This window comes from Pagrus pagrus (assembly GCF_965226575.1).
Source record: "Pagrus pagrus genome assembly, chromosome: 16".
NCBI lineage: Eukaryota > Metazoa > Chordata > Actinopteri > Spariformes > Sparidae > Pagrus > Pagrus pagrus.
This window is the reverse complement of record NC_140200.1, coordinates 12,567,091-12,579,684: the sequence shown is the minus strand read 5'-3', so window position 1 is coordinate 12,579,684 and position 12,594 is coordinate 12,567,091. Positions and strand designations below refer to the sequence as shown.

Genomic DNA, 12,594 nt, shown 5'->3' with positions numbered 1-12,594 from the left:
AGGATAAAAACACAAATCTACCGCAGCCCAGTCTGAGTCCTGATCAAAGCATGACAGCCGTGGCAGGGTAAGGTGACGCGCAGGAGTTGGGACGTGACTTTGGTGACCTCAGGACAGCAGCATGGCATCACCCAGGCACTACGGACACTCTGGTCGGGATATCACCAATGTGATGCAGAAGCTGCAAGGTAGGCGCAAAATGCTTACTCACTCACACTGCTCCACCTTGGTTTGCAGCGTTTTTAGAGGTGACCTAGTGCTCGGCATGACACAGCAAAACAGTATGAGCTTACTGTGACTGTAAAAATGTTTTACAGTACATGCATCGTGTCCTTTCTGCTCATGACCCTGTAAGTCTTATCTGTGGTGTGAAGGAATTCAAGTTATTGCTTACAAATGTGTGGTACGAGAAGGACATAACTGAATGGTACGTGCAATCTCACAGTATGCAGTGCTCAAGTACATTGTGCATTTATTTAGGCTACAATCAGTTATGTTTTGTCTCACATTCAGTTGCTATCAGTGCTTTAGTTCGCTTTACTTTCTGTGGAGTTTAGTTAGTTAACCCTCACCCTAACCCTCATGATTGAACAGGGATGGAGATGCATGCGGCTGTTAGTCTGTGCATAAAGCTGTGCAGTACGGCAGATTTAATGACTTAAAATGAAGGCTTTTTTCTGTTTTCGTGGGGAAAGAAACAACGAGAGCAAATGAGATTAAGTGAGCCAGTGTGTGAGAGATTGTATTATGGCATTGTTCTAGTTTGTATTTACTGTCTGTATTTATGTGTGCACATGCTTGCTGCACGTTTGCTGTGTGGGTGAGGGTGTGCTTACATGTGGACGGATATAGTTGAGTGCATATGTGCCTAGCTGTGTCCATATGAGTTTCTTCATGTGGATAGAGAGGGAAGCAGACAATAGCAAAGCTAATCCCCAGAGAAGCTGACATGATGAAGTCTGTTCCTCGCTCTTAACCCTGCTGTAGTAACAGGACTGTCTTATTGTACAGCTATATCTGTTCATTTAATATTAAACTGTCATGAATTACAGCCTTTATGTAAATTCTTTTTAACCTTTGGCACATTAAAATGAGTGTTCCTGGCTTCCTTATCTTATCTCAGCTCTCCTCTAACTTTTCTTTCATTTGCATACTGTATTTGCAGCAGATATCAGCTTTTATTCAGTCTTTCCCCTTCCTAGAAGTCAAATAATGCGGGTGTATCTTTTTTGTACTATAGCTATTTCACAAGCCTCCACTGTAAAAACATGTCTCTGTCACACATCTTACGGTCAGTAAGACAGGATCAAAATGATGACACTCGCAAAGTAGCAGGAAAAGTCAGGTGACACCAGAGCTGAGATCCAATATGGCAGCTCCCTATGTGGCTTCTGAGGTGGCACTTTCTGTGAAAGCTGAGAACAGCATCACCAGCCACGTGGCTCCTCTGCATCACTGTGTGCAGGTGTGGGTGCACACTTTGAATCTCGATTGTGCTCCGTTTGATCTAATTTTAGACGCTCCCCCTTAAGCTGTCTCTCTGGCGCTGCAAGGACAGATTGCTGTATCAATACATATTCAGTGAGAATTATACAATTTATCAAATTTAATTGGTGTCAAAATGTTCTATTATTAATGTAGGATGATACAATTCACTACTTAAAAATTAAAAGAGATATTGCTGTTTTGGGAAACTGCATAATTATCTACACTAAAAATGCTGGTGTTTCCAGATATGTTTGCAAACCAACAAGGTATACCTGCAGCCATAAGGGAGTCCACAGCTTGTAGCTACATTCAGGTGTCTCATTTAACACTACAAGCATGAGCTGTAAATAATGCAGTTTTGTCCCAAGTGTGGCTTGTTCCAAAAATACTCCTCTGAATGGGTCCTGCGGTTGGGGGTGTGTCTGCATCGGCTGGTGAAATCCTTTATCTAATTACACCAAACAGTGCGTTTAGCAACAGTTGCTTTATTGTTGATGTCTCTTGGCATGTAAACATTTCAGATAAGGCTGGTCTTGTTGCCGTGGTTATCCTCACAGAGGGATGGACTGAGGGTTTGTGAGAAAAATACTCCCTGAATATTGCCACATTTCTCCTAACCACAGAGACAATGGACAATGTTAATGGCTACTGAATTACACAGGGTGTCTTGTACTTGTAGCCTGGAGTAGAGATATGCTTTATATCTGTGTTTGAATAGATTTGCTTGGACATCGGCTGAGTACGACTTACTCTTTATGCCATATATGTTCTCCTCTGAGTGCATGATCACATTAGCTTATTTACGGGGGGACGTGGAATCTAATTTGACATGACATTTTATTTGATGTGTTCTGGTTGCCATCCATCTCCTGGGAGACGAGAGCTGAACCTGTGATGATATCATCAAGACGTTCTGTAAGAATCAAAGAGGAACACTTGCGTTTTCATTAGTCTGAACATAAAACGGCTCATAGGATAAGTGGAACACAACGTAAGCATGTGTTTTCTTGTGTTTGTTATCATGCATTAGGGTAGTCACAAGCTTGCTCCCAAATGACAGCTGTAAATGAAATCAGTGCTCAGGGAAGCTTGCTTCTCATTTCTCAGGGTTGAAGCAGTGATTTCTCTCCAGTGGAATAATTGTTCAGAAATTTGTTATGCTGATGTGTTGTGTTCACATGTTTTTTTTTGGGAAGACTTGATTGCAATCTAATTTCTCACCTCATGAGAGTTAAATATAGGTGATCTAATACCATTTGTATGTCTTTTAAAGCCTGATTAGATTAACATATTTTACTCCTTCTCTCAAGCGAGGACATTGTTCTGAAATTAGCAACGTTCCACAAATCACCAGATACCATGAAAAGAACTATACTCCCTTCAGGCTCAATTTGGAAGCCGTTAGTAACCATTCAGTGCAACATCAAAACAATCAACAACTTTTGCCCCAGTTCTGGGTCTGTGTTTTTCTCCTTTCAACCACCTCTTTTGGTGTACCTCTCTGTCGCAGTGAAAAAACAGCAATTAGTGACACCATATGGCAGAGAACGGCGAGGCCGCTTTGAACACCTCCCAGCCTGAACTCCTCCATATGCTGTGGAATTCGCCCGTTTGTTGTCTCTCATTAATGAGAAAAGCGATGCACTGTTTTTCCTATTTCAATCTCTCACCTGTTTTTGCCATCATGGGCGGAAGAGGCGTACATCCTCGCCTACACCTCTGGGTTTTACCGTCTGCTAGCCTATCAAGCGGAGAAGTTTGCTAAGTCTCATTGTGTTGGGACCACCTGCTTGAGATTTCTGTGTGTAGGCTGCATGTAATCCTGTCCTAGCAACTTGCTTGTGATCAGATAATACTGAAGGAGATTGCAGCAGACTGAGTCTCAGTCAGTTCAGGTCTTTGCAGATGTGTTCTGCAAAGCATAGTGATTACATTAAAAATGCTAAGGAGGATGCTGAGCAGGAAGAAAGGTAGAGCAGAGGGTAAAGGGAAAGGACAACAGAGGTCAGCACATCTGGAAGACATGAACGCACACTGAGAGTAGTGGATGGATGAGAGAGGCAAAGGGAAAAGCAAGAAAATGAGACTGGACAAGCAGGGGGGAGAGAGAGAGAAAGCGAGCCCACACACCAGTTTTTAAGCTCCTGATTGCTAGCGGGACTGGCACAGATCCTCAGGTTGGCACAGCGCCAGGGTGACATCCTGTTGCCAGGGGCGACATTATGGTTCGGCCGCAGCCAAGGAAGGCCCAAGCAGACGGTCACCTTGAGCCATGCCAGCCTCCTGTTTAGTTCTGACACCACCATTTATCGTCTGCGGCTCCGGATACCACGGCTTCACACACACATGTGCCCACACTCACAGTCAGACACCGAAACAAACACTTGGTGTTAAAAATAGCTGTGATACATCTTTTTTTTTTTCTGCCCCTATCATACCACTGGGAGTCAGCAGTTTAGCTGAGTGGTTAAACAGACACAGAACAAGTCTTCAAGGCCGCCAGACCATTAACATGAAGCCATAACTCTGTTGTAGCCTCAGAACTGTGGCGGTAGGGCCAGTGTGGGATAAAGCCTCAGCATGAGCTATTATTTATTCTGCTGCCTCTTCTCCTTGTCTTTCCAGATTGTGTTTATGACTGGTTGCCACGGCGGCAGTCGCATGACAGCCAGCACAGGATTTTTTCGCCCTGTGGGCTTATTGGCCATGTCTGGTTCAGCTTCTGCTTCTGTAACAGAACATTATGTTTGATAAAATGATGATGATGTGTGTGTGTGTGTCACTGTGTGTGTCTGTATGCTAAGAGGTTATTTGTGTTTAGTCCACGCTAGTTTCTCAGTGACAGCATCTATTGCAGATCAGATTATGATCTCTTTTAACCTGACAGTCATTGAGGGGTTGAGTGACATATCACAAGATTGGGTCACTGGGGTTCCCAGCCATACAATATGGAGGGTGGACCAGCCTTCATTAACTCTAAACCCTCTTTTAAAGGTCACAGCTTCATGAAGGTCAGAGTGTGTTAGTTCAGTGGAGCAAAATATTAAACATAAGCATCTAAAATTGGTGAATCTCTCTCTCGGTTGCCAATACAAGCCTGTAGACGATTTTGTTGTTGTTCAGTGCTGCTGGACTGTGGATTTCTTTGTGAAGGACTCAGGTTGGGTTTTCTGCAACAGTACAAAGGATGTGACTTGAAACACGTTCTGGAGCGCCTCGTCTCAGCATCTCTCTCTGCTCCGCCAACAGAAGTTCCACAGAGCCCATTTGATAAATTGAAACCAAGGGGGAAGAAATTGACAAAAAGTCTGGTTGTATTGACAAAAGAAATATCCCTCCCTGTTGGTATTTCTGTGTTAGCATTCCTGCCAAGTTGGATGTCTGTTGATTAAGTTAAACTTCACAAGGCAGATTGCTTCAAATGTAAACACAAAACAAGCAGAATTTAGTGAAACTGAAGGTACAAAGAGTCTTTACAGGTGTAATAAAAGGAGCATTTTCCAGGATCTTGCCATACGAGGTGCTGTTGACCCAGTATGTACCATTACATTCAATCTGGTGCAAATTACAGCTTTGGGCCACACTGATTCCATGATACAGTTCCTTCAGCATTTCTATAACATATCTGATTCAGTCTGTCAGATTGAGGCATCAGATAGTTTTGATGGACGTACAGAACAATGTCCCCACTGATAAAATCCTGACACCTGAGCTCTTGACCCCAGGACACATTCAGCCTCTGTCTGTAATACTTTTGAGTCTCATGCATGCTCTTATCTTTCACCCACAGACACCTCTGTCCCTTTTCTTCACCTGTCACAATGTGATTGGACAGTTGAAAACTCTGCCTCTGGCGGTCCATTAAGCACTCGGCGGTTTTTAAATAGAGGTCACATTGTGGTGCCTTGACCTCTTAAGCGGTCAGCTGGCCTGTTAATGTGGTGATTTCAGCATACCTGAGAAGTAGTAGTGAAATAAGTAATTCCCAGTTTTTATTTTAATCTGCTTGGAGCACCAGATGGGTTGGGTTAAGCACAGCGGTAGATATTTTTTGAATAATCTGTCTTTTCACAGAAAAGAGCACTGACATTCAAAGTACACCTGAACTCGTCTGAACCATTTAAACTCATTTTAATATCCTGTTTATAAATCCAACTTACTTTTCACATATCTGTGCAACATCCAGCACTTTCTCTTCTGTAGTGTCACTGTTTACTCATCCTGGATTCAATTACCATGTCCTCCTGTTCCTGGAGGGAGGGGATGCATCATCCCTTATCATTTACCTTTGATGGAAAACACAGCAATGGAGTTGCTGTATCTATGAAATGTTATTTCCTGTTGTGTTGCATGCTGACATCTCTCCCCTTGGGCTCCTTTTCACTCTGAGGCTTCCTGCTTCAGACACAAACACAACCTACCACCTGACATAACAAACCCTGTTATCCTGCTTTTTAATAATTCAACAGTGTTCAGTGAGAAAAGGGGAGCATTCAGGGGATGTTTAGGACATTTGAAGGAAATGAATAATGCCTTTACAGACTGGCGTTTCTCACTGGGCAGGTGGTTGTAGTCAGAATAAAACAAAAGGCATACATCTGCTGTTTACAAAAAGAATTGGTTTAAATTCACTCTCAGTGAGACAGAAAATAGCCACAGCTGGATAAGCTTAAATACACTCAAGTGGTTGTGTGCGACAGGATTTTGTAGATGAATCTGGCTGCGTTCCAGTCAGTGTTTTTATTTCACAGCAAAGACGAGACTTAAACTGAATTTACTGCTCTGGCCACAGTGATTTATTTAGTGTGCTGACGCCAGTCCTTTAGCTTTACTCGTCCCTGTAATGTGCGGCGGGCCACTGAACCTGGATAAAGAGCTTAGACTGTCTGACCCCCTCCTGCACTCCCACACACACACTCGAAGCATCACACAGGCACAAACACACACACATGAAATCATCACATTCATAGAGAGAGCAGCAGAGAAATATCAAGCTAAATGTTTTTTCAAAGCCAAATTGAGTCCTTCTAATGCTCTTAGTGCCACAGATATGACCCCCGGTGCTTCCAGTGGAATAGATGCATTGTATTTGCTGCATGTTTGGTCTGTTTGTCTATGGTGTTAAAGTGGGGTTTTATTCAGCTCGATGTATTTACCTGATAAAGGAGCTCTTGAAAAGGAGGAAGAAGATTGTAGCTCAAATCCAATAGGGTGTAAGACCACAAGATAGTGTTTGATTTTCTGCAGCACTCTTGTCAGAAATTAACCATATAATTAATTGAAATTACTATATTTTTAATCTGAGGTGATGATGGTTTCTCAGATCTGTTTGTTTCTCAAATCTATTTTTTAAAACTTACCAGAACAAAATTTTTAATATGACATTTTCCATTTGTTTTACTTTTTTCTTTTTAAAAAATTCATCGGCATGCTCATCTGCTACCATTCTTTTGTGTGCATGTGTGTGTGTGTCAGTAGTGCAGGTGCCTAAATTGCTCAAATTACTGTATCAGTGGCCTGGCTTTAATGAACACTGTGATATTTGGACATTTTTGTTGCCGTCTCTGCACATCTGCTGCTGAAAAGGGAGTGATGGTACTTGAAAGAGGAAAGGGGTTGTTTTGATAATCACTTTGACTTGTTCCCCCCTTCTCACTCTCTTTAATGTGGTGTCATTATTACTGAAATGTAATTAGCTATGCTAATGGGCTGGCATTTGGACTTCCGTCTAGGCACTTATGTTGGGACTGGTAAAAATGTGCTGTAAATGAAGTGGGATGGCGAATGGAGAGAGCTGAATGGGCACGTGAGGGCTGAGTGGAGGTGCTGGAGGGTGTGATAGAGGGTGTTATTGAGTGTTAGGGCTAAAGTACTCCGGCGGAAGTGCAGAGAAGGGTTTTTTAAATTAGGAATTGTTGGGGTGAAAGAGAAGAGCTGAAATCAGGAAGTGGATAAAGAAGCTATTGGGAGGAGAAGAGGGGCAGAAAAGCCGCCAAAACCTGTTAAATCACTTTGTGTGTCAGTGTGGTGGATTATGAATGTGTGTGTGTGCATGTGTTGGGTGTGTGCTTGTGAACGTGTTTGTGCAGTATGGAGCAATTACGGGGGACCTCTCTAGTACACAACAAAGCCTTCCATTTAGAGCATGATAGCTTTAACAGGCATGTTCCATTAACATTGTGCTGCAGAAGAAAATGCGCTATGGCAAGAGAAATCTAAAAGGCTCCTCTGTAGCAACATTGCCATCGTGACTCTCACTAGAGCTATACATACTCCCACGGTATGGTGCTGTTCTTTGAATTTAAATGTCCACCAGCTTGATTAATATTAAGGTGATATAATTGAATGAATGCATTACTAAATTAATACTTGCCAGCAGAATGTGTAACCTTGTACAGTACGTGCCCAGTGCCTGTCCATATCTGACCGAGCATAATCACTGCTGGTGAGTTGTGGAGTCATTAATAGATTAAGAGAGATCAGAGATGCTCAAGTGCAGAGCAGGGTCATCAGGGAGGCTGCAATATAAAAGCCGAGCTTATGCTGAGCTTGTTCATTTTTCCTTGTCCCCACATGTCCTGTCCTGTCCTGTCTTGTCCTTTTCTCTTCTTCAAACACTCTTACAAAGAGAACATCACACACTTAAGCTTTACTTATCCACTAGGTGGCGCTGTGTCTCTGCAAACTCCTCATGAGGCTGCGTAAGAAGTCTCGGCTGCTCAGAAAGCAAATATCCTTGGGGTGAATAGATTACAATGCGAGCAGAAGCAGCGTTATTCCACCCTCCAGGAGGCCGTTTGTTTTTCCTTTAATGGCTGAAAAGAGGCTGTTCCTCCTCTCCTCAGGAAGCCTTGTACCCCGCAGACATACCTGTGTGAGCGCCATGCGCTGACCCACGTCCAACCTTCTCAACCTCAGAGAAGGATCTGGTGTTTTGTAGGGCTGCCAGGGGCTCCATTAGGGATCCAGACCAGCTGAGGTTCAGTCTGTTTTAACCCTCCAACCCCCCTCTCCCCATTTCTCTCTTGGAAAGACTGGAAGACTCTTGAGGTCTGCAGCCTAAAGGAGTCTGTCGGTGTATTCTTGCACATACAGCTAGACATGAAATTTCTGTCTCCTTATCGTGGTGTGTGTGCTTGTGTGTGCAAGTGTGCGCACCTGCTCTCTTCCATCAGCTCCCATGGTGATGTCTAATAAGTCCCATGAATCCTCACCATCTTGTTTTGATTTTGTCCTGGGGTTGTTTTTCTAAACAGTTTTGCTCTCCAGGGAAGTTCAGCCTTCTCACTGTCTGCTTTACGGCCGTAAACTGGAAGAATTCTCTGAAACATACCAACATAAAACAGATATATTGTGTTTTAATAGGCTATTTGATCTTGCAGCATGGCTATAATTGGTCTTCATTATCTGTTGCTTCCTTCCAGAGTTTCTGTATGAAACCAAAATCATTGTCAGCCTTAAAATGATCCTCTTGGATGGCTTCAGCACCTTGGATAGCTCCTTCACACTTCTGAATTGAAGTGTAGCTCCCCTGGAATAATTTATTAGACAACACCTTCAACTTGGTAGACAAGTTGATTTAAATAGAAACAACTTGTGAATCAGCTCATCAGTCAATATAGTCTGTTCCATTATTTACATCATTGATATTGTGTGGGCTGCAAAAACAGCAGTACGTAAAGAACAATAGATTTCTGTCCCGCTGTAGTTTTGGCCAAAGGATTTTCTTGCAGTGTTATTATTGAGTTGGGATTGTGTGAGTGTCCCGCTGGATTCTGCTTTCCACTGGCGTAAAATTCTGTTTTCATAGTCTGGAGTGCGCCAGTAAAGGCAATGTATATGTAAATATGAAAAACAGGAGTGCAGGAATATTTCTTTGAACTCTCAGTCTGTCCATAATACCTGTACACACATACCCACACTCAGGCACATACACAAAAATCATGCTGTTTATACAGAAATGTATAGAGGACACACAAAACAGGTCCGTGGAAAAGGCTCACGGTGGCTCTGCAGCGACCAGTTTCAGGGCTGTTAAATGGAGGAGTGTCAGCAGTGTGATTATCAGCAGACAGATAGCGGATGACAGCTGCCATTGGTTATTGATGACTTTCATAATTAAAATCCCTTATGGGGGGGACCCAAAGAACAAAAGAGAAAATCACACAAATGATGAATGGTCCTTTCATCTTTAAGGCTGATATAAGACCCACCAGGCTATTCGGCATTAATATTGCTTTCCAGGAAACTCTCTGAATGTGGTTTCAAAGAAGAGCCCAGTGATTTTAATATTGCCAGAGCTTGTGTATGTGTCTGTGTGTGTGGGTCAGAGAATATGAGGGACAAAATATGAGGAAAACAGACAGGCTGAATAAGAGAGCATAGGTCAGACAGAAACAGAGATACAAATCAGACAGTGAAAAGGAGAAGAGGTTATCGTACTGCACTACGCCACGCAAGTATTTTCTGCTATAATTTTCCTGCAGCGCTAGAGGAGGTTGGGGTAATTTTGGCTCCGTAACACAGTGCTGCTTCTGATCCAGTTCCTTGTATCAGCTGTTGTAGCCCTTGCAGTTGGAGAGTGTCTCTTTAGATGCTGAATTCACAGTAGAATTAATGGAAGAACAATACAACCATTGTTTGCGGTGTTTATTGCTTTTCAGTCGCACAATTTCCACTGCAATACAGATCACACATTCAAGTTGAATTAAGGTAAAACACACTTCACATTGTTTCCTTTGTTCTCCACTTAACCTTTATTGCCTATACGCACTTTAAACTCTCGACTTGCCATGTATACCAAACCTAACCTCAGATATTGCATTCACCTCTTTTGTATTCTGCTCTATTCAGTCAGTGCTCGTCCCCCTTGAGAAAACAAACAGACAGATGTAGTGTATGTGACTGTGGTTGAGATGAAAGCGGATCCCTTTTGAAGAGCGTACAGTAGCAGATCAGACAGGACCACTGCCAGTGATAGTCTGCTCCCCTGCAGGCTCTATACAGTAGAAAGCTGCAAGGCTCAGAGCACCGCATGCTATTTGTGTGGATGAGAGAGAGAGAGAGGAGAGGTGTTAGAGCGCCAGCAACACATAGGGAATTCCTGCACATCTGTCCCGACGCTGCGTTTGAGCATTTGTATATGTGTGTGTGTGAGATGCTGTCAGAGTAGAGCTCCTACTTCCTCCCCTCCCAACCTGCTAAACGGTCCCCTTCAACCCACCCACCACTGCTCAATTCTCCCTCTCCACATCAGGACGGGGCTGCTATGACATCACTCATTCCCACGCACTCTTATTGGCTGGCCAGTGGAGGGAAGTGGAGTGTTCCCGCAGCCCTACGGTGAGAAATTAAGAGAGAGAGAGAGAACGTGGGAGGGAAAGACCGAGTTGGAGAGGGAAAGAGAGAGAGAGAGAGGGAGTGAAAGGGACTAAGCAAGACAGATTGATGCTGAGGCAAGCCGGCACTGCGCGGCTCTCATTCACACACGCACACACACACACACACACACACACAAGCAGTCTTTGCATCACGCGTACACTCACACCACACTCCCAAGCTGCTTAACAGGCAGGAAAAACACTGAGTCTTACTGACTCTGCAGCCCGTAACAGCAGGACAGGACAGACAGGACAGCAAGACGTTAAAAAGCGAGAGGAGAACAGGAGGGTGAAGCCTTCCTATCTGCGTTTCCTCAGAGCAACAGTTTCACCGCTGTCATCTCGGGAGGTCCAGTGCTCCGGGGAGCTCTTTAAAGACACCTCCCCAAAAAAGGGGGAGAGGCAGCAAGGGCAGGAGCAAGGGCAAGTGTAGCCTCTCCCAGAGGTCGCCGTGAATGTCCTCTCAACGCACTCATGAAAACAGGCGGGAATCGAGGCGTAGTCTCAGGTACAAGATGGCACGACGAGCAGGGGGTGAAGGCTCCCCGAAAAAGAACACATCCCTCAACCTGGTGACGGGGTTCTACCACTACCTCCGCGGTAAGTGGGACAGTGTGTGCGTGAATACATGTCTCGTACTGACATAGATAGTGTGAGAAAAAGAAGGCAAGAACATGGTGTGTGTATATTTTGCATGTGTTGTAGAGTATGCTGTGCGTGTGATTTAAGGGTGGCACTGCAGTATGGACTGTATGTGCCTACTGTATGTGAGCATTGTAATGTCCCTACAAAGTGTTTCCTGCAGGGAAGATTTTTTTTAGGGTTGTGCTGCGGTGTGTGTTAAGCAGAATGGGCAGACATTTGAAGGGGGCGTTGCCACTTTGGCAGAGTACGTGTTTGTCAGTCTGTCTGTGTGCGTGGAGGTCGCTGAGCTCTAGAGCCTACAGCAGGTGAAACAAGCAAGCCCAGCAGACAAGTACCAGCGCACTGCATGTGTCACAGCACAGCAGGCAGACTGTCAGGATGTTTGATTTCTTATCTCTCTGTTTGACCCTGTGGCGGTTCGCCTGTCTGCATCTCTGTATTTGGATGTCATGCATTCAGCTGTCTGTCTGACTGTCTCACTGTCTGATAGATGAGATTAGATTGGAATAGACATTACCATAATGTCTCTTTAGGTTTGTTTCCTGTCACAGTAGCAATCTATCCTATGGGGAAATGAGCTAAACAGAGATTCAGTCAGAATCGTTGCTTTACGATTTCTTTGCAATGAGTTTGTACATGTATTTCCCCCCTTTTCTGACCTGATCAACTAGATTTTAATGATATTTCGTAACGGTCATCTTAACTGTGGGGGGTAAAAGTGTGAACTCAGATGCTGCAAATGAGACCAATGACGATACAGGCCAACACTAGCCGGGAAGGTAATCAAGTGTGTTAAAACGCTGCTGCGAGGCTTAGTTGCGGCTGTTTCCCTTTGTGATATTGAAAGAATGTGAACGTGTGTGTGTGCTTAAGTGAGATTGGGTGTGCGCATAGTTCAAAGTCACCTCGTCCCTGAGACTGAGAGGCTGGCACCGCGCTCGTGCAGACATGGTCTCCATCGCACGTGCTTCTGCTCTTGGATACGAGGGGCTAAATTTTTCTCATTCTCATCCAATATTACCGCCCATCAATATTTGATTACTCCTGGACCCAATCATAAGATTAATTCATAGAACAGGGG

General features: G+C 44.0%; 1 protein-coding gene across 8 annotated transcripts in view; it reads left to right on the top strand.

Annotated features, from left to right (window-relative positions):
* The first annotated feature begins 14 nt into the window (after nt 1-14).
* Nucleotides 15-12,594, top strand: part of syne1a (spectrin repeat containing, nuclear envelope 1a) — a 130,406-nt gene continuing 117,826 nt past the window's right edge. For 5 of the 8 annotated variants that reach the window (XM_084376636.1, XM_084376637.1, XM_084376635.1 and 2 more), the window contains exon 1: nt 11,286-11,468. In XM_084376636.1, coding sequence (XP_084232762.1) covers nt 11,324-11,468 — 145 coding nt within the window. In that variant the 5' untranslated portion in view covers nt 11,286-11,323. Of the gene's footprint in view, nt 189-11,284; nt 11,469-12,594 lie in introns of those variants that run through there. The other 3 variants (XM_084376640.1, XM_084376639.1, XM_084376638.1) reach the window with 2 other exon arrangements.